Here is a 22,519-nt window from a genome sequence, read left to right as displayed (position 1 = left end):
CGTCTCACAGCCTCTGCTCTGGTGTGAGTACAGTTAATTTAATCAAGATGCTGAAGTGAAATATGTGAAATCATCGATGATGAAACTCGTCGTCGTAAATCAAAGTGGAAACTGAAAACAGAGAGATGTTGTTGCTCTGGAGAGTGAAAGCAGGAGGAGACAGGAGACATGGAAAGACTGGAGAGATAGAGGGGGAGGGGAGGAAAGTGAAAGAGGGGAGGGAAAACAGAGGAGAGGAACTTTTACCGGAAGATGCCGTCACTCGAAGAATTTCCATGAAGTAGCACAAAACCCTGCAGGCACCAACTTCCCTTTTTTTCTTTTTATAGGCAGCACAGCTCAGGAATGCAGAAAACGAATGAGGTGACCTCACGCTCCAACACAAACCTCCCCACACGGTTTGTCTTTCCAGCAAAGTTTCTCTTTTAGTCATACTTCCTGGTTTATAACTTCTGTTTCTTCATAATATTTTGACCCTGGGCTGTTGCCTAATGTAGGATATTTTATGATGTGTGACATGGCCAAAAGTATGTGGACAACCCAATTACAGGTTTTTTTTTTAACTCAAGTTTTTTTCCCCCTCTGGTGTTAGAACAATCAACGTTTAATCAAAGTCTTTCATGCCACCACACACTGTGTAGATAAGATAACACCCTGCTGATCACTGACAGATGGCATGTTATAAAACGGCCCACTATTGGCTCCTTATCATGACATTAATGAAGACAACAATAACAGATGTGGCTCGCAACGCTGAACTTTTATTGTTTATTTTTTTTACATGCTTTTTACTAAATACTGAACCATAGATAGAAATGAGAGAGAAACAAAAAAACTTATGGAAAGAGGAAGAGGAAGTGCAATAGATAGATAGATAGATAGATCAATCGATAGATAGATAGATAGATAGATACATAGATACATAGATAGATAGATAGATGACCTTAAAACTGACCTTAAAGGGCAACACAATTTATACTGTTTTAACCATGTACTGCCATCTTTCTAGCTCCAAACAGTGTTCTGGGATGTTATTTTCCTCCGAGAACAGCTTGTTTAATCACTTGTGAAAAAAGTTTATATTATTACCTCATCATTATCGTAAATATTCAAATTTGGAGTTTGAATTTCTTCTCCAAAACTACGTAGTGCTCCTTTAATCAAGTTACATAAATCACAAAACACAAATGTAATAAAATACCATTTAAAAGCCAAATGATAAAGAATACCTAAAGACTAAAATAGCAATAGGTAATTCAATGAAAATGGTTAAAATTCAAATATGTAAAGTGAGGGGAAAATAACATTTAAATGTTTATATTGTGCCCATAATCACACTTCCGTAAAGTAAGTTGTGCTTTTATTTTGAAGGGTTCGCCGGGTATTTCCCTCCCCTCGTATATCCGGGTAGCTTGACGCTGGGCGGCAGGGGGCGGGGCACCTGTTGAACGTGACGGACGTTTACCGTAAGTTATGGAGAAGGCTGCGAGCGCGACGTCACAGCTCGCTCGCTGATTGGAGGAGAGTTGGGGGAGAGTGAAATATAGCGCAGAGGAGCGCGTGAAAAGCTTCAGTGGAACCAACCGAGCAGTCACCGGACAGAAACGGTACAGAACAGACGAGTCAACGTGATAATAGTGGACAGCTTCTCTACAGCCTCTGGTTCTGTTGGACTATACCGGAAAACAAGACACCGAACCGGTTCAGTGTGAACCTCAACAAACGTCCACAGCAGCTTTTTCCTCCAAGACTGTTTTTTTTTTGTTTAAACTTTAACGGTTATCTACGTGAAAGGACACAATGCTCAACCTCTGCCTCGTGCTGATTTTATCTGCCTCCGTGTTTTCAGAGTCGGTAAGTTGTTTTACTCACATATCTGACAGTGATTTAATTTAAAAACGTTTAAAAAACTTTATTTTGTTCCCCTGCTGGGTCTGTTTGGCAGCGCTAGCTAAAACACGCTACTGGTGAACACTGAGTATTAGCCGTTAACGCGACTCCGTTAGCTGTGATTTGTGCTGTCAACTGTTGGTTTGACTAAAATAAACAAAAAGCTCGTCCTGTGTTCGCATCACACGCAGCTGATTAATCCACACAGCAGCAGTGTTGTTAGCCAGTTAGCTTCAGGGCTACAGTACAGTGTGTAGTGTGTCGGCTGGTGGAAGGGGGGGGGGGACACACAGCCATCCACAGCCCGCTGCTATTATCCAGGATGGGGCCCAGATTGAGGGGGAAGCTGGCGAGTCACCCGAGTCACTTCTCCTGCTTCTGATGGCCCAATCAGTGGGACATCCGGGCTGCTCTTTTGACGTAAATCACTGTTTTTGATCAGTAAGTCAAAGAAAGTTGGATCACATTTGATTCCACCTCCCTCTGTTCCTCCTCCAGAGCTCCATGTTGTTGGGAATTTAGTGTTGTTTCCCCTCCCTGGATATGAATTGGAGCAGAAATGAGGGTGATTAGATTCATCAGAGTCCTCTTAGCATCTCAAATCATGTTTTGTCTGTTTCTCAGTGGATGTAAAACATGTTTTGTGACGACTCACTGATACTTTGGGGATGAGTTAAAGGAGCAGTATGTAGTTTGGGGCAAGAAATGCTAATCTCTATTCTGCCTGATCAACATGAATAAACAAACTCTCTGTTTTCATGACTAAATAAACAAGCTGATCTGAAAGGACAACACAATGTATTCTGATTTGCTTTGTTTATATATGGCGGACCCTGCCACCTTTCTAGTGTTCTGGGGACCTACATTTTCCCCAGAGAACAGCTTGTTTACTAATCTAGATTGTATTATTACCTCATTAATGTTGCGGTGGTGTTTTGATATTAAAATTCTGAAGTTCTTCTTCAGAACTACACAATGCCCCTTTTTTAAATCATTTTTTAAAAATTATCATGTGATCTGAAGTCTGTTGACTTGTCCATTTGTCAGTTAACACCCCACTAAATATCTTTCTCTGTGAATCACTGATTCTTTGGGGGATAAGTTAAATGTTGTGGAAAATTAAAGGCTGACTTAATGCCAAAAGAATGCATGTCCTGAGGGCCTTCTGTGAGCTGGAAGTGGTTGACTTATTTTTTTGTTAATGTTGTTGGAAGTTTTGGAAGAGTTTTGTGTGGAGGTTATTGTGACCCGTCCTGATTTGTCACTTTGGATTTTTCTGCGTTGTAAAGCCCCGGTTTGTGTGGGCTTTTCCATAATGTCACCTCATGATGTCCAGCATTTTCTGATGTTGTCATGTATATTACTGACACCTTTCTTCCACTGCCACTGAAGCCTGGTTTCTTCCCTAACTATTCATTAAACACAGGTTATTCAAACATGTTTGACTCAGTCCTGCTCTGCCTGAAGAACAGAATTACCAAGTGGTGGTATTATGTGTGTGTCTAGAAAGAAACTCATGTTTATTGTGTTTGATTTACTGTTGATAAATACAATATTGAACACATGGGAATTTACAGTGAGAAGAACACCAAGGTGATTCATTTGTGACACTAATTAGGGGATGGGGTTTTTAGTCACTATGATCAAAGACAAGTCATGTCTGTTAACATCATCAAAAAACGACTTATCTGGCGTGGAAGAAGGAGGCTGTCATTTCTGTCCAACTTCATGTTTTCTCGCTGTCTTGAATGCTGTGAGGTTACATTAAGTTTGAGTTTATTAGATTAGGTTTTGATTGAATTAAAGCGGACTGTTGGGCTTTGGCTGAGGTATGCGCTCTACCAAGTTCCATTCTAGCTTCTAATTGTGTGTCCTGGAGTGTTAATACAGGCCACCCACACACAAACATGCACCCTGCCCCCCCATTCCACCCAGTTGGTCAGTACAAATGGTGTGAATGGCAGTAACACACTTGTCAGGCCAGGATGGATGCCTGAAGCACTTGTGTAGTTTTTAAATGAGGTAGTGTTTCACAGATATGGCCATCGCCTCCTTCGCTGAGATGTTTTATAACACATGAAAGTTTCCTGTGTGGAGCCACAAACACTCTGTACTCTTATCCTGGGTTGAAGAGCTGAACTTCGTCTGCCTTCAGGCGTCTTCTCTCCGTCCTGACGGCTGGTTGGATCCTCCTCTCCTTTACTATCTGTTGCATTCCTCAAAGCCGTCGAGCTTCTGTTGCTCGCTCTGCCTCGTCTTGTAGTCGCCCCCTCGCTCCCCTCTCTTCTTCTTCTTCTTTTTTGATTTCCCCTCTGGAATGTGACCTTTGGTGACCTTGACCGGCCCTCTTAGGGATTTTGCACACTTGGAGGGATCTCAATAGGGCCCCGGGGCCTTTTTATAAGGGACACTCCTTTCCACTAGCCTAGCCTAGCGTGGATACACCTACAGCTTTCCCACCAGAATACACTCTTGTTTCTGGTACTTCTTTTAAAATGAGCGGTTACCCTCCAGGTTTCAGGTTCTGCTTCTTTGACGTCACTCCACCGGTCCCCTCTGTCCCTGTGATCAATTGTCCTCATGGCTTTTTTTTCTTTCTCTCCTTTCTGCTCTTTCCTTTGATGGATACTTAGCCTCTGAGCTATGACAATCCTTCCCTCCCTCCTTCCAGCCTTTTCTTCTCTCTACCCACTGAGGTCATTATTGGTATGTGGGTTTGGCGTTCCCAGCTAATCGATAACAATGTTCTGCTACCTGACAAAAGAGCGTGCTCTGAATACAAAAAAGGGCTTTTTGGGAGCCGCAGGAATCTTAGGAATGTTTTTTTATTAATGGACTCACTTTTTCAACAATCATTTCTAATTCTGGGAAGTTTGATTTAGCTGCCCGTGGTCGACCATTTTGAGTTGTTTCAGACGTGTAGAGCTGTAGCCGGGCTGAGACCTCGTGTACAGTTTTATCAGTTTGTCCAAAATAGACCAGGGCAAACAAATCCTGTTCTTCATGCCTTTTTTTTTTCCATTGACCTCAGCATTTTCTGCCCATGTATGGCAACACAAGTCACCACGAGTCCTTCGTGACAGAGTACTGGGTGAAGGTGAAAGATAAAAAGTACACCAAGTGTTTGTTTTCTGTGTCTTTTTATTTAAAGGGCACGTTAGAAAAGTTGTGCTGTCATTGGACAAAAGTCTTGCCAAACATTCTGGGAGGGTTCATTTCAATTAGTCTAATCACTTTAATTTACCAAATGTGCCTGTGATGGCAACTGCTGTGGTTAATCAGGGTTAAAAAAAAAAAAAAAAAATCCTCTTTGCCCCGAAGTTAATCCATGTCGCACCACCAAACCTCAGCTTGTTGCCTTTGGAGCCTCGGGGCTGAGTCCATTTGTTATATCTTGTGTTGTCACTGGTTTTGTATTTAGCTCCCAATCATTTGCACCAGAATGAGTCCCTTTTTTTTGAGGAAGTTTTTTTTTGTGTGTGTCTCTTTTGCATGATGGGGTGCACTGAAAGCCCCGTGTGGTGAAAAGAAGGCAGGGAGGGAAAGAGGGGAGCATGATAAATAGTATCAGTAGGATGTAATAATGGTTCCTGCATTGCTGTCCGCTGGTCTATAAAATCCCTTTGGGCCGAGGAATGTTGGCACAGAGAGAGGAGGTTTTTGTCCTTCCTGCCTGTGATGGAGAGCAGTCGAGAATCTGACTCCCCCCTCTCCTCCCCCCACCCCTTTTCAACCACTACATTTTCTGGCAGTTGTAACGGGAACTATATGAATACGTTTAGGGCAGAAGTCAACCATAACACTCCTCCTTTTCTGGTTGGATCACTACCATCCAACTTTTTTTGACTCTTACTGCTGAAACTGTTGAAAGAGGATGAAAGTCCCACACTAGTCTGTCCAACCTGAGGTCCTCCTTTGCTGCCGTAGCTACCATGGCCACCTGAGGTCTCCACCTAATAAATAAAGAAAAAAAAAAATAGAGATAAAACCGACATATTGCACCCTCATCTGTTGAGTGCTTCCAAGCATTTACCCATTGAAAACACCTCTATCTTGGCCATTTAATAAATCGGTAATCACAAACTGTTAATTAGTTGTTTCAGCCCTACAGTTATGATATAAACACATTTTTAACCCTTAAAACAAAATAAATTGATGGACAGTGTGTTCTCATTTAGTGCGGCAGCCTGGGAAACGTGAAGCTTAACACGCCACCGCTCCCCACCGCCTCCTCCCCCGGTCTTGAAAAGAAAAGCTGTTGTGGCTTTGTGGTGGACCAGTAAAAATATAGAGGGCCATGGCAGAACATGGAATATGAGCCTGGCTGTGTTTCCATTGGGAAATGTATGAGCGAGCCTGGAGGGGGGCCGTTTGATGTGGCTCCTGCAGCCCCTGCCTCTGCTGTCCCGGGACACCCTGTCAGACTCTGACAGATGGTTGTTCCAGGCCTGAAGCCAGACTGTTCGCAGCTATCAGCGCTGATGCACTCTGAGGTTTTCCCCCCCAAGCACAACAGATGTATCTGACTTTAAAACTGGAGGGAGTGAGCATGAAATATAATAATCAAAATGCTCCACCCTACGGCTGGAGACAGAATCAGATAACCCGATAATGTTGACTTAATGTCTCCAGCTGCAGTGTGACGATGTGTAAGGGACATTCATTAATGCTTTCAGAAGACAAATAAAGGATTTCTTTTGGACTTTGTGTTATAATGTTAGACAAATACAGCTGGCTTCATTAATCCTAAGTGTGTGACTAACATGGAAAATAACAGAGCTGCAAACCACATTGTTGATCAATCTGTCCATTGAATGATCGGTTGTTTCATCCGCAAACGTCAAAGAAGCTACAGTCAAATAATTCTGACATGTGCAAAATGCAAATTGATCATCAGAACAGTTGATTAAAAAAAAAAGTGTTTTATGTAGAACTCTTCTGGTATTGTATATCCCGCAAACACACACACACACACACACACACACACACCAGAGATCATACGGTGTTTTGGATGGTTTGAGGGCTTCCCCTCATTCAGACATCCTTCCTGACAAATGTGTCTCAATAATACAGTCCCTCTTTGATGTGGGTGTGTGTGTGAGATTGTGGGTGAGTGTGTGTGCACTCAGGGAAATGTCTCAGTATTGATGTGTGTGTACATGTGTCATGTTGTGTGTCTGCACTTGTGTGTGTGTGAGGTCTAACTCTGTACAGTAGACCACCAGCGACTTGTTCATTTTAGATCCACATACCTGAGCTGTGATGGAAGATAAAGATGTCTGAGTTTGTATTATTACCTCCATTAATGTTATAAATATTAAAATTCTGAGTTTGAATTTCTCAAACTAAACATTGCCCCTTTTGATGTGAGGAGAAGGAAAATGGCAAACATGCTGATGTATGGTTTTCCTCGGCCTGTCAGAAAAGATTACAGGGAGGTGTTTGAAACCTCAGCTGTATAGGAGTTTTACCCTTTAACACATCAGGACCCATGCTGTCTACATTTGATCTCCCAGGCTCATTTAAACATACTTGCAGTGCATATTAGTCTGAGAGTGGAGCTAGCAGAGGCAGCTTTAAACCACCTCCCTGCACATGAACCTGGAGGAACAGAACAGCGGTCCTCGGTGGCTTGGCCCGGACTCTTGATTGTGTCTCTGTGCGTAGAGAGCTTTGGCTCCACTGCAGAGAGGAGAGGAATGTGGCGGCTCACTGTGTAACCAAAGTCTTGGCTACTGAGCTGACCCACACAGAGAGACACATTCCTCAACAGCAGCAAACACGGCTTCATACAACATATCACACATGCTAACAGGCTAATCTGTTTATATTTCTTTGAAAGGAACAGTTTGGGGAATGCACTTTCCTGCAAAGAGTTAGAAGATGTGATACCGCTCTCACACAGAGCTGCAGTGACTAGAAGAAATCACATTTCTTATCGGTAACTCATTGTTTGTCATTTTTCAAGCAAAATGTCAATCGTTTGCTGGTTCCAGCTTCTTAACTGTGAGGAGTCTTGTTCATTTCTGACAGTAAATGAAGAGTCTTTGGGTTTTGGACTGTTTGATTGGACAAAAAAGGCAATTGGACGATGTCGCTTTGTGCTCAGGAAAACTGTGTAAAGCAGTCGACATTGTGTAGCCTGAACAATTAATCGTTCAGTCGTGGAAACAGTTGTTAGTTGCAGCTCTCCTGTCGTTGTAGTTTGGCGACCTTTGGACGGAGCCAGGTGGAGTCTGATTTTAGTTACTCATAATGTGACTCAGTTGTGAGTTCATGCATTAATATGTGCTGGATAAAGTTGAAGATTAACCACCAGAATAAAGACATCTCTTCATCTTGTGTGATTAAACATTACTGCTGCGTTTATCATTGTCAGAAGGAAATGTAAATGAGACACTCATGGTGTGTCTGGTGTCTTTCAACTTCAATACAGCAGATTGCTTGAAATGATTTAAAAAACTAACAAAGGCTCATTGTAATTTTTAGATTAAGATCAAGGAACTGTTGCAGACTGCTGTTATGAACTGGGAGCTTGACATCTACTTAGGATAAAGAGTCCAGTTAAGCATCTCCTCTTCAAAATGAATTGAGTCTTTGTGGCTGATCTGAGACTATGAATGAAGGGACAGTCTCACATGTCTAAAAACACTCAAGTATAAATAAGTCAGTTGTTTACTGGCCTGATTCATATTCACTCTTCTGCTCAGCCTTTCATTGAACACTCAGTTGATTTGTCTTAGGTGGATATTTCCTGTTTTCCTGCCCTTTTCTTATTTCCTGCCATTTAAAGCCTGAATCTGATCTTTCAGCTGATAATAACTCTCACAGCATACATTCAGTCTGTTGTGCTGTAATGTGTTTGATCTAAGGCAGCGATACGCTCGCCTCAGGGAGTGGCATCAAAGAGTCGGAGGAGCAGGGAAGACATTAGAGAGGCATGGTCTCTGGAAGAGTTCGAGTCGCTGCAGGCACTCAACTTATTTTTCCATCAGTCATGAGTTCGGCAATAACGAGGAATCATCCAATTGACATTGCGTTGTGGCTTCACCGACGGGAGGAAGTGACCAATAATAGCCATTAGGATAAGACCGGGGACGTTCCCTCAGGAGGCGCTCATCAAAACTCAATTAGGCTTATCAGCTGAGACTGAATCAGCTCTGTGTGCTGCACAGCTGCATGGCTGTTTCTTTCCTTTCTATGGAGACCGAAGCTGTACAGATCCAAAAAGTTTAACGCAACAGCATTACTCACTTCACTGACTAATGTTTGTCTTTGTGATAGAGAAACGACAGTCCTGCTGTACGTGTCAGGATCAACGCTGCTCATGTCCGTTGGAACCGTGCCACACAAGAAGGTTCTGTCTCTGTTGGTTTCAGGCCTAAACACACATAAAAACAAGATGCTTTAGTCACATCTGATAATTAGTAAAGTTTTTTTTTTAATAAAAACCTCACGTTAAGCGCTCTTACACTATCAGAGGGCAATGCCTCCCTCCTCCTCATCACGGGGGTCACCAGTGTCCATCTTGATCACCATTAATGTTTAACGATAATACATTGTCGGTTAAAGACACACCTTAAAGCAGGTAGGCCTGTTGTGGAAATGCAAATCCCTGCAGCGCTGGGCTGACAAACAGACTGAAACTGAGCCAACACATGTGTATGGAAAAGCTTCACATGTTGCCATAGAGTCTGACATGGTGCTGGTAGGTGGAAATACTGCTATAGATAGACTGGGTGTAGGTAGAAGGAATCTAGAGCTCGGCTGTCAGAGCAAAAGTGCAAAGGTGTGTGTGTGTGTGTGTGTGTGAGTGTGTGAGAGAGATCTAGTCAGCACTGTTCATGTGCATTTTAAAAAATATGGCAGTGGTTGGTTGTTTTCAGGATTGTGTGTGTGTATATATAAAACATGAGGACCAAACTTGTGAACTGGATGAACTTTAATATAAAACAAAGTGGAGACCTCATAATAGATCGGTCTTTGTGAGGCCCTTTGGATCCAATAAACCAAAGGCCTTGAACTCCTGAAGAGAAACTGTGAAGGTCCATCTCACATAAGTGTGTGTGTGTGTTTACATCAGGGGTCAGAAGTGCATCTTACCAGTAGATCAGGCGACACAATACATGGTGCAAATCCTGCTGGTTCAAGTATCACCCAGCAGCAGCAGCAGGAGGGGGAGGAGTTGAAAAACAGGACGGGAGATGGAGGGTGTGAATGTGGAGAGGCGAAGGAAAAGATGGAAGGAAGGATTGGAGCTTTAACCTCTTTTTAAACCATATTTTCCATTTGACTTTATTTATGCTGCTGAGGTAGACTCTGAATATCAACTCAAAGAGGGAAAAAAGGTTAGAAACCAACAATAATTTGCCTTTTCTTGAAAGGTCAAGAGACGTCGGACATCACAAAGAATAAGGAAGCACATTCCTGCGTGCTGGTGTTTCTTTTCTGTCTTTTCATACTTTGTACCTCCTCCACGCCGCCGTGTGAATGGACCAGATGCCTCTCTGTGTGTCGGCAGATGGAGGGATTGTTTCCCCAGTTTAATGAAGGGAGGCTGCTGGAGGCTTATCCCCAGTTACCTTGGTCATTGATATGCTCTTGAGGAGTCCACTGGCATTGTTTGGTGTCAATGGAAGGGACAGACCCGGAGGCTGGGTGGCGGGCGTCTTGACAGACTGCTTTTCAGTGAATGTGGACAATTGGGGGAACTGGAAAGTTTTTAGGACCTCCATGCTGAGATGGGCAGGATAAACAAGGACGGAGGCTAGACTGAGTGAAGTGTGACAGGACGGGAAACAAAACTTCTGACTTGAGTGTTTTCAGTGTTAAATCTGACCCTGCGTCATGAAGACCATTTCATGAGCCAAACACAAGATGCTCTGGAACTGATTTAGTCACCTGTAGAGTTGACAAAATTACAAGTTATCTATACTTAAAAGATATAAACTTCATTGTTATAGCCAAGTTTAAATGTGGAGATTATTTTGCTCGATCCAGTTAATCCAAAGCTGCTCACTGTCACTCTATTCAAACTATTTTTAAAAAAAAGTTTCCTTGTGGCCTGAACAATTACTTCCTTTTCAATTTATCTGTGGATTATTGTCTTGATTCTTGACCATGTGTTCAACTCAATTTTTGTCCACAATCCAAAGAGTTTCAGTTTCCTGTCAGAGGTGAAAGAAAGCAGAAAGTATTCACATTTAAGCTGGAGTCAACTCATCACTTCATCCATTATCAGAGTAGTTGCCGCTTTATTTGTTGTTCAGCTCTTAAGTAAACTGAGTCTTCACTACGTCCTGACATTAATAGATGGACAGTTGAGTGATTAATCAACAAAACATATTGATAATAAAACTAAACGTTGGGAATGTAGTATTTGTTTGGTTTGCAGTCCTGTACATTATCTTTTGTGTACCATATTAATTTTCATACTTGGGTGAACCTGTTTGTCTCAGTAGAGCTTATCTTGATATGTTCTCACAGAGTTCTGATTCACGTCCCGGGCAGTTTAATCTTTTGACTGATGGCCGATGTGGTCACATGATCATCTCGGACTGCAGCCATGTGTGTGTTTCACTTTGACACAGTGAGTCCAAACAAGAGTCGATTAAGAGTTCAGAGAAAAGGTCATCTGAACTGATGAAGTCTTTATGAGAGCGACGATCTTTGTCTGAGTTTAGGATGAGAGACGGAATTGAAATAAAAATGGTTTGCGAGGACATGCCAACATTTGTACTGACTGGACCCTTCATGACACAGACGGCGTTGTTTCTGCACATTGTGGTGCAGAACTCGATGAATCCATGAACTCCGTTCGGTTGGCTGAAAGTCTTTGGTTTGGCTGGAATCCACATCCGGCTGCTTATCAGCGGTTGCACATTAGGCAGAATAAATGAGGCTGTGAATCACTGATGGGAGGACAAAATGGTGATCTGTAAGTGGCTCATAAGTGGCTTTTAAAATGGCTGACAAATGTTGAGGTCAACTGACAGAATAAGATTTAGATTTTGCTGTTGTTGATGATGTTATAGTTTAAATGTCAGTCTTTTGGCTCCTATAACACAGTGTTAGCAGAGATGATGCTGACGTCTTCAGGATGTCCACATTCTCACATTAATGTGTGTGAGGTTTATCTCTCAGTTCTGCAGGATGTTGGGTTAACCTTATGTGGCCTCCCTCTGAACCACAGTGTTGCTGTTTGTGTTGCTGAGCTCATTAAGGCTGTTTGTTGTCAACACATAAGGTTTCATATGAGGGTGTGACTGTTTCTCTGTTTGTGGCGCTGATGCTGGAGCAGAAAATGTGTTTGGTTAAACGCCCAATGAATTAATTTATAGCTTTTTGGAGGGTTAGAAAAAGGTTCCTTGCTAACATGTACATTTTCTTTTATATCTCTGAGAATCTACTGTTCTATTACGCAACAGGTTTAAAGGAACAGTTCACCCAAACATGAAAATTCGGTTATTATGTTCTCAGCCCCATGATGGAAAATCTTCTCCAAAACAACTGAAGTAGCTGATGGAGAAGCAGCTTGTTTTAAAATCTAAAAAAAAAGAAAGTCAAATGGCTCCCTACAGCCCGTCCTGTGTAATCCACGTCTCCATAAATTCTGAGATCCCCAAATCACCTTTAAAGATGCTCTTCACACCTTTTCTTTTTTTTTTAAGATGAAATCTTAAGCTGCTAAGCCAAAAGCCCTGTGTGTAGAGGTTATACAGGCTTGTTCGCATGTTGAGGGTGTTAATAACGTCTTTTCAAATAATCGGTTTACATTTCTTAAACGAGTCTCCAGCGACCTCAGTAGTTGAGGAGAAACCTGCAACGCTTCCGAAATGTTTTGCAGACTAACAAACTTCCCCTGACTTTCTGTTGGCATGGGGGTTGGGAGATAGGTACTCGGTATTCATTCATGGGTGCACTGTTACCTTTTAAATCTGTTTTAATAAACAGGACAAAATGTGAAATATGAAAATAATTGTGTACATTAGCCCGGATCCCTCAAACACTTCCTTCCCTCTTTAATAGAAAGAAGTTCCAGTAGTTGTTCAGCGGGCAGCCATGACTGAGTCTGACGGGCTGTTCAGTCACTGTAGAATCACCATGAGAGCTGATTTCCATGTTGACTCAGTTACATAACCTCTGCTCCTTTCTCCTCACCAGTCTGCTGGTTCAGAGGCTGGTTGGAGTGAAATGGACGCCTGTCTCTGTCTGGTTTTACAGTAACAGACTAACTCGTCACATCTTCCTCCGTCTCTGACACACAGCTTTCATTTGTGTGAAACGGACGACTTCCTGTTGTGGCTCCGCTACGTTCTTGGTCCCATCCCATCCTGGCTTTACTTTCTAGGAGAGTATAGTAAAGATAGTAAAGATAGAATATTCCCCACATCTGATAGTAAACAGAAACCCCTCTGATCTGGGCTGTCGTAGTGAGTAATGGTGGCCTGTCGGGACAGGTCTCACTCAGGCTGAGAGACGGCGTGCTGTTGTTTTAGAGCACACCAGGCTGCAAATGGTGGAGTTTCTTTTAGCACGTCTCTCCAGGACACAAATGGAGGTCCACATTTCACCGTGGGGGGGTTTAAAGGTCAGAGGCAGGAGGAGGGAGGGGTTTATTGACACTGACAGGGATGAACATATTGGCTTCTCTTTGAAAATAACCTGTTGACTCATTACACAAACTATATGTTGATCTCCAATACACACATAGTCATTTTAAAATGTCTTATCTACAGTTTAAAATGTCAAAGTTTTGTCACCATAATGAGCTCTGGGAAATCGCAGGAAGTGATGATGAGAGTTTTTAGACACGATTGATTGATTGAAGCCACAGATATTGTTCTGTTTGGTGAGTGCAGTAAACGAATTGAAGTTTCATAACCAGCACTACTTCTGCTTGAGCCTGTTGGAGAGAGCAGGGACACACAAATCTGATTAAAATAACAAACTGGTGTAATTTTGGTAGAAAAGTGTTTTATGTAACTCAAAACTCTGACTGGAAGAAATGATTTCCAACCCAGAGAGTAAAACGTGCCTCCAGGAGTCATGACAAATCCTAGCATGCTACAATGAATGTGACTCACACACACACACACACACTCACACTGGGATGGATCCATATTATCATCTGGATGAGTGCGATTCCTATAATGTGACTCAGCGGGCTTGTGCCAGCACGCAGCAGCGCCAGATTCCCATCTGAATGGCAGCGAGGAAATGAAGAGCCAGCAGTCACCATTTTAAGGCTTAGGGTTCACACACACACACACACACACACACACACACACACACACACACACACACACACACCTCCCCTGTGTCCATGTATATAGTTTAAATGAGGACATAATGGAGCAGTGATCCTCAGTCTTTGGGTCGCTCCTATAGTTGCCGGGTTACAGGGAAAGATTGTGAAGCAGCTCAACTAATTAAAAATGAAAACAGATATGATTTGATTAAGAAACATCTGTGTGTGTGTGTGTGTGTGTGTGTGTGTAATTTGACACACAAGTGGTTGTGATGTTGATCACAGTATGTTTATAATAAAAGATTTCCTAAGATGAGAGTAAATTAAACAACACACAGAGCGCGGGAGTCCTCATCAGACCACCTTGTTACTTTTAGAGGAATCACAGTAAAATGGCCGCCCTCGTTTGAAGCCCTTGTGCAGTCACAAAGGGGCTTTCCCTCCTCCTCCTCCCCCTCCTCCTCCTCATATAGGCTACTTTTAAAAGGAGAGGCTGAGGGGATTACCTTCAAACACACATCGTTACTATGCCAAGTATTTGAGAACACACATAATGCTCTGAGGCCCCGACAGGCTTAGCCACCAGCTAGCCCTTAAAATTAAGGCTCAGATGGAAGTAATTATGAGGAGAACTCATGATGTCAACAGAGCTGTGTGTGTGTGTGTGTGTGTGTGTGTGTGTGTGTGTGTGAGAGTAAATGAGGATGTTGTGGGATGCCCGGGCATGTTTCCAGTGTGATTTGTGGTCAGCTTTTGTTCTCAGTAAATGGAAGGTTTCATTGAAGAAGCTTGTTCCTCTCTGGCCCTCGCGGCTCGGCTCTCTCCAGGATCTAGGTCTTCTTTCACTGCCGCTGCTGAACAAAGCCCAGTGATTGGCTGCCTCCCATCACACGACATGTGGACAGTCTGTCTGTCTGCATGTGATCGGCTCTGTTGTTCACCTCACTTTATTTCAGTCATTTAGTCTGTCTCTCAGTAGAGCGCATACCTCTGCCGAGGCCCAACAGTCCACCTTAATTCAATCAAGTCTAATCACCATGGTAACACTCTGCATACCTACATAACATGACTTGTTTCTTCTTTATGTTGATTATTTTGCTGTCTGACGGGATCAAAATGATTCAGCAACATAACGAGGTGTTCACTCACTTCATACTGTAGCTACATGCTGACGGTTGTCACCGCCATGGATTTATTGTGAAAGGAGACACAGTTTAATTTGTTCTTCTTCGGTCAGCCTGTTATCGCTGTAAACATCAGGAGCATGTTGGAGGTGTGACGGCTGCTGTATTTGTGGCGCTGGGATGTTTCAGTGTTGAAGTCGGACATCAGAAAGACTTTAAAGCTTTTGAACGAGCTACAAGTTCAGGACCTGCTGTTCGGCTTTTCTCACCTCATTTTACCTCCTCGCCCCTCGCTGATTAACTGTGTGTGTGTGTGTGTGTGTTTGTGTTAATCCCATTCACGCTGCTTACTGAGCAAATGGTCAATGAAATTAAGTGTAGTAATGTGATTAAAGGAGGTTGATGTGTCTTCATTGTGTTAATCTTCAGAGTGATTAGAGTGACGGTGGTGACTGGATGAGCTTCTATTTGAGCTTCTTTTTCATTTTTCATCGTACTACAAGAACAAAGAAATAAAGTCTTGGCTGTCTCTCAGTTGGTTCTGTTGAACTAAAAGCATCTGTGTGAATACTAAACAATAGTCGCAGTAACCACTACTGCTTTAATAATTAATGGAGTAATACAGAGCATTAGTCTAACACACAGCAATTTCAAAACAACATTTCAAAATAAAGGTCTCTGATCTTGAAGAATTCACAATGTAACATAAATCACATGTTTTGTTTCCTTCTCAGGACTCGTACTGACGTTATATAGAGTTAATGATTTAATAAATTTGATCTCCCAGTGGTTATTTTATTAAGATCATCAGTGACATCCGTCTTTATACTGTGACTGGAGATAACAGTAGCTGTGGTAACGTTAGTGATGCATGATCGATATCTACCCAATAAACTATCAGCCCGATATTATGATATTTATATGATTGGTCACACCGTGTAGTCCAGAGACAGAAAGGATATGAAGTCATCCATTATTGCTCATCTGACCTTCCTTACCCTCCCATAAGTTAGGAACTTTCTTAAAAATGCAGGTTGTGTGTTGTGATGTAGCTCAGACGAGTTCATACGTGTTTTTCTGCCTTTGGTTCTCCTGATCGTGTCTCTGAACAGCTGATCAGGACAACAGACTGTTCTCTGGTTTGTAGTTTACCTGCAGGTGTGACTGGACGACTATTTTCATTGAATTTGTCGATTATTGTCTTGAGTTGTTTGAGAAACACTGATCGACGTTTTACAGACCAAAGTCCAGGATGACGTCCCCAAACGTCCTGTTTTGTTGACAACTTTTTCTTCAGATTGATTAGTGGATTATCAGAATAGTCTCATGGCAGCACGGGTTGGTTCAGACTGAAATGTATCGGCAGATATCCGCTCCGCTCACATGATGAGTTTTAACTGATGATCACACTAAGCCCGACTGTGTCTGGTGTCCCAGCAGGTGAGGGAGACGGAGACATGGATGCCCATGAAGACCACACAGACGGCCGCCATGTTGACACACCATGACCTGGAGTCATCAGGCTCCGACTTCGGCTTCACGGACGACGACGAGGACGACGAAGACGACGCTGGATATGACGATTACTACGAGGACGACGTCAACGATGAGGACGAGGACGAGTACGATGACGACTTCTCCGGCTCTGGTGACCAACGTAAGTCTTCACAAATACTTCTTACTACTTTTTAATTTAAGTCTTGCAGCCGTGGAGGCATTCTTCATCAGGTCTAATGAAGAAAATCTTCTTTCCACAGCAACAACTGTGTCACCTGGACAGGAGGCCAAGACGTCCACCAAGGTGAGAAATTCTATATTTTGAGTTTGATTAAAGCTAAAACTGTAAAAACGACCAGTTATTCAACAGTTGCTGTGAACACTGGAGACCTTCCTGAAGCAGTTCATAATTCACATTTTTAAATCAGAATCATTTTACAGCACTGTGTCTGTATTTGACAGTGTTGTTTCACACTTCAGGTTCAACTTATTGACTTTGTGCATGATTTGAAATCTCTCCTTTCACCCTCAGCCCAATGTGAACGACAACAAGATCCCAGAGGTGGAGCGCCCGGTGCGGCCGACCGTTAACGAGGTGGACATCGTCCAGAACGAAAACGAAATCCCCCTGCTGAGGAACGGGGCCGAGCACGGCGAGGAGCACCCATCCAACGTCCTCATGTCCCACGCCAGCGAAGACAGCATCCTGAAAAAGACGGAGGTCCTCGCAGGTCAGTGGAAACTTTAAAACGAGTCGTTAGAGAATGAATATCAGGTTTAAAATGATCTTGAATGTTCGGCCTGCGGGTCAGAACTCCTTAGCTGCCTGTTGTGCCAGGACACGTGTGACTATGCCGGATCGCACTCCACTGGCTGTCTCTCGAGAATGTTAAAGGATAAACGTATCAACTGTTTTCAGTTGAGTAAACGTCAGAGGATGAGCAACTTAAAGTCTAACCTTCCTCCCTCTTTCTCTCTCCTGCAGCTCTGATCACAGGCGGCGCCGTCTGCCTGATGTTCGCCGTCCTCCTCATCCTCCTCCTCATCTACCGCATGAAGAAGAAGGACGAGGGCAGCTACGATTTGGGGAAGAAGCCCATCTACAAGAAAGCTCCCACCACAGAGATCTACGCATAGACCCTGACCTCCTCCCCCTCCAGACACACACCCACAAACACACACACCTCACTCCCTAAACCCCCAAAACCCCAATCAGTGCCTCATCATCATCATCATACCTCCTCCTCACTTTTCTTCAGCGGAGTGACACTCGATAACGAATCAGGAGAGAAGCCCCGACAACACAATCGATAGACTGACTCCTCCTACCTGATGTATGCGAATATTACTGGTGCTCTCTTAACCAATCGGAGGCTTTGTTGGTCCGCTCGTCTCTCTCTTTTGGACAGGGAGCAACAGGAGTGGACTGTTTCAGCTGCGGTACGCGGTGATCGTTATTTTTTTTTTATTTTTTTCTCTCGTGTTTTTATTCTTTTGTCCCCATGTCAAGAGACAAAACAACAGAACTTAGAACCGAGGACTTGGAGAACGTTTAACTCCTCTCTCATTGCTTCCCTTCCTCTCTTCTCTTCCAGTTAAAACACTAACACTGTGCAATGATTGTTGTCTCGGTACGCATTTACAGTCCAGTTATTTATTCTCCCTCTCTGTTCTCCTCCTCGTCTTCCTCTCAACCTGTTTTCTTGGACTGCAGCTTCTCACGTAGCAAAATGACTTTTATGTGAACATTTTTATTAGATTTTTAAAAAAAGAAACTCCTTGTAATGCAGAGAGATTTCAATTTGTTCCATTAACGATCCCTTCATGACGGGAATAGAGTTGAGCTCATGTTGTTCAGATTAAATAGTTTTCTGCTCCGTCATCCGTTCAAACTGATGTTAATAATTACAATATTTGTTAATCTTTATCCTCAAACTGGTCCAAAAAAATGACAGGGAGAGAAGAGACAGTCTGACGAAGGTCAGGAAATATTTGCAAATCATTTCACAGTGTCGAGAGATATTTCAGTTCATGTTCTGTGAATTTTCTGATGCAGCAGAGTTTATTAAAATGACCTTAAAAGACTTTTTTCTTTAAAACTTCTGGCATGTTTTGTATCTCTTCATGTGGGGAAAATCCCTGCAGGCTGGCACGTAGCACCACATAAGTAAGCTAAACTAATCTGGAGGAAGAATTTGCAAATACTGTATGACCCAGGTCAAACACACACACACACACACACACACACACACACACACACACACACACACTTGCATTGCAGTGTTGTGCTCTGCTGCCTGTCTTGGAGAGCACTTCAAAAGATGTTTTACCACTATAATAATTACCGCTGTGCCTCCAGGGTTTGTTTTTCTGTTATTATGATGAACTCGACTGGAGTCAGACCAACATGCTCCTACAAGGTGACACACCTACATTCCTCACACACACAAACACACACTCACACAGCTCGATCACGAAGACTGTAGCTGCTGAACCTCTTACGCAGTTCCACTCGAGCTTAAAGGTGCAATATGTAAGAATTTTACATTCAGAGATCAAAAAATGAACGCCGCTCTCTCTCCTTCCTCGTCCCAGAGGTCCACAGCTCCTGAACACCAACACTTCAGTGCTCCGAGCTCTCAGTCCAGACCGCTAACTGCATCGCTACAGCTAGCAGCAGTTAGCGGCGGTTCTGTTGATTCACTGCCCCTTAATTCTTTGTTATTCAACATGTGGCCAGTTCTTACATATCGCACCTTCTAAAGGAATAGTTTGACATTTTGGAAAGATGATTGATGCACTCTCACTCTGTTGATTAAATATGAAGCTACAGTTAGCTTAGCTTAGCTTAGCTTAGCTTAGCATAAAGTCTGGAATCGGAGGGGAAACTGCTAGCCTGGCTCTGTCCCCCCAAAATGTTGAAATTGAGTTTCCTGGTTGCACTCTTTAACCTCACTAATGAGGCTGTGAATGCTTGTTTGTTTAATCCTGCAAAGAGCAACGTGTACAAATAATAATCTGCTGTTAAACAGGTTTAAGTACCAAATTATTGAAGACAGATGAGAGTGATGTCGATCCTCAGAGAGTAAAGAAACTTACCTCCCTTAATGTCAAACTTTGAACTTTAAGCTTTCCACTAACTTGTGAAAACTTTACTATTCATGAATCCAGTAGATGTTGGGACTATTTGTCCAATGAGAAGAAAGTTGAAGCTCTGATCGGACAAACTGGTAGTTTTTAGTTCTTTCTGTGTTCTTGTGTTTTCAGCCGTGGGGTCGATGCTTTTCTCAATAAGCTACAACGACAGTTTTTAGTTTCATATTTTCCTTCTGGGGTCTACGAGCTCTCACTGAAGCCACCAGCAGGTTTCATGCTCACATTTCTTCGCGGCACACAGACTGATCTACCAAGGATTTGTATATAGTCATTAAATAAACATTTAAGAAAAAAAAGAACCTGAAGAAATAATAACTTGGTACTTAGCCGCATCCTGGCAACAAAAAATATCAACCAAATATTTAAATGCCAAATTGTTTTTATTTTTGTTTTTCCTCCCATCAGTACGTTCATGTGATTTACTGTAAATGAAAACTGTTTGATGCTAGCAGTAACACTAACTCGCCTGCGCTCGTTGTTCTCCACTAGATCAACTTGTTCCCTTTTTTTTGTTTTTATTTTTTATTATTAATTTAACTGTCAAATTATTTTATTGCCTTCTTTCAGGTTGGGGTGTTTCCCCCTTTTTAAGCTGTTGTATATGTGATTTTAAAAGTTTTATATACACTAGTTTGAGATTTTCAGAGGCAAATAGTTTTGAAACTTTTTATTTTGTAAGAGTTTCTATTATCTTTTTAGACTTTTTTTGTTTTTTTTTTGCTTTTGTATTTATGTTTGTGTTTGTAGAAGGATTGCTTCTGTGGTTGGTGTTCATCTCGTTGTTCAGGGGATGTTGTGCTGATGAGCCGTGTCGTCGGTATCAGACCGGGCTGATTACTAGTTGGAGCTGGTTCACTTATTTTATTTTATCTTTTTATTTGGAGCCAAAACGGAGCCAGATTCAAGGTCCCTGCAAACACCAGCTGCTCCCAGTTATTGAAACATCTCGACGCTGGTTCGAGGTCTTCACCTCCCAGGAAACAAAACAATGTAATCAAGTAAATACAGAAACTTGTTTCCTGTGAGCGTATCAGCCGACCTCGACCTCAGACTGAGGAGCGACTGATAAGATTTTGAGTCAAATTTAAACAAGTGAAACAATCCAACGTGTCTTTTTAAGGGAGTAAAACTGTTCCAGGAAAAAGTTATGAAGTGTTTCGAGTAGTAATCAGCTCCGGTCTGCTGGGCGAGCATGGGAGAGAAACGTATGTTCTGCTGCTTAATGTCACAAACACCACATGTGAATCACCAATGGAGTGGAGAAGCCAATGAATCATTGGTTTCTGCATGCAGGTTCTGATTTATTATTGGAAATAAAGCTATTTTTATGCACATTAACATTTTAAAGTCTTGTCTTTGTCCTTTTTTTGTTTAAATGTGTTTCCTGAGAGAGAGAAAACACTTCATACAGTCTGTAGACGAGTCGCAATAATGAAAATATCAGTTTAACCATTATCAGAATATCTCACTATTTGGTTTGTTGGAGGTGAGCTGTGGACCCAAAGTTACTACAGGCTCCATAAACAAATTCCTAAACTTCTACTGAAGAAAGTCGTTATTTTATTTAGTCTATTTAATTATGTTTTTCCTATAATCCATCTGCTGTCAAGGCGTTAGAAGGTTTAATCCATGATGAGCGACTCTGGTCCCCCCTTCAGTCCCCACACCAGTGGACTGGTCCATCCTACTGACCGTTTGGTTGTGTTGTAGGAATTTGTACAAACTGTTTGTATCTGAAGTTGTTGAATAAAAATAAATAAAATATATAATAATAATGAATAAATACATGAAAATGAATACAAAATAAAATGAATGAAAATAAATAAATGCTCAAATAAAATAAATGATAAAAATCTAAATTTAAATATAAATGAATACATTCAAACTAAAATTAAGTTGGTGCAGCAGAAAAACGGAGGCAGCAGGAGGAAAACAGAAAGTTTGTGTCAAATCTACAGAAGGTGACGAGCTTTTTCACGGCGGCCATTACTGATGACATCATCAGGAGACAGCAGGAAGTAGCGGGAGCTCCTTGTGTTAGCACTAGCGGATATAATGGATGGATATAAATTGATTCAGAAGTTATTAGTTTGTTTGTCTTCTTCACTGCAGCCTCCTTTCTTCTGTCAAGTACAAGCAGCTAACAGCTAATGAGGCTAACAGACTTTAGATTTGAATGATCTGCAGAGTAACTAGAAAATAAATGAAGTAGAGAATAAGCAGAATATTTATGAGGTGTGCTGGAGGAGAACATAAAGGAGGATGAGATGGAAGTTAAAGCAGCTCAGACTTATTTTCCACCACTGAACTCGGCGTTGTGCGTTCGACGCCTCGTCACGACTCTCTCAGCCCTTTGACGAAACATTCCAGGTGTCAGATTTCCTCCATTGTCCCTCGTCTGCCGGGCTCACCTGTGTGTTTCTGTCCACTGTTTGCTCTCCAGGACACAAAGACAAAGACAAAGGACGGACGGAGGAAAACATTTCATATTCACGTCCGATATGAAACGTTTCATGAGGCCGAATCACCGGCCTCTGAAATATTCTGCTGAGAGGTGAATAACTTTAAAACAGAGAGATTTAAACACATGAGGTTCTCAACA

The 22,519-nt window shown here is 42.3% G+C and overlaps 1 protein-coding gene and 1 pseudogene across 2 annotated transcripts; one reads left to right on the top strand and one right to left on the bottom strand.

Moving 5' to 3' along the window:
- Window positions 1-22,519, bottom strand: part of LOC115582773 (uncharacterized) — a 484,111-nt pseudogene that overhangs the window by 405,369 nt on the left and 56,223 nt on the right.
- Window positions 1,555-21,264, top strand: sdc4 (syndecan 4). Of its 2 annotated transcripts, none has more exons than XM_030421340.1 (5): window positions 1,555-1,854; window positions 16,705-16,921; window positions 17,022-17,065; window positions 17,294-17,492; window positions 17,747-21,264. In XM_030421340.1, exons 1-5 carry the CDS (start codon window positions 1,801-1,803, stop codon window positions 17,896-17,898), a joined length of 666 nt encoding a protein of 221 aa, XP_030277200.1. In that variant the 5' UTR covers window positions 1,555-1,800; the 3' UTR covers window positions 17,899-21,264. The 2 variants fall into 2 exon arrangements, with proteins under 2 accessions (XP_030277200.1, XP_030277199.1); XM_030421339.1 differs by having other exon boundaries at window positions 1,557-1,854; window positions 16,702-16,921.

Source organism: Sparus aurata, chromosome 6, assembly GCF_900880675.1.
Source record: "Sparus aurata chromosome 6, fSpaAur1.1, whole genome shotgun sequence".
Taxonomy (NCBI): Eukaryota; Metazoa; Chordata; class Actinopteri; order Spariformes; family Sparidae; genus Sparus; species Sparus aurata.
Note: the sequence above shows the minus strand (reverse complement) of the source record. Positions and strands in the feature narration are given on the sequence as shown.

Bases quoted from the DNA above. Each gene is read 5' to 3' on its own strand.
- sdc4 (XM_030421339.1), top strand. From the start codon at position 1,801: ATGCTCAACCTCTGCCTCGTGCTGATTTTATCTGCCTCCGTGTTTTCA. The intron at 16,922-17,021 runs GTAAGTCTTCAC...TTCTTTCCACAG, and splicing joins CTCCGGCTCTGGTGACCAAC to CAACAACTGTGTCACCTGGA. The intron at 17,066-17,293 runs GTGAGAAATTCT...TTTCACCCTCAG, and splicing joins AGGCCAAGACGTCCACCAAG to CCCAATGTGAACGACAACAA.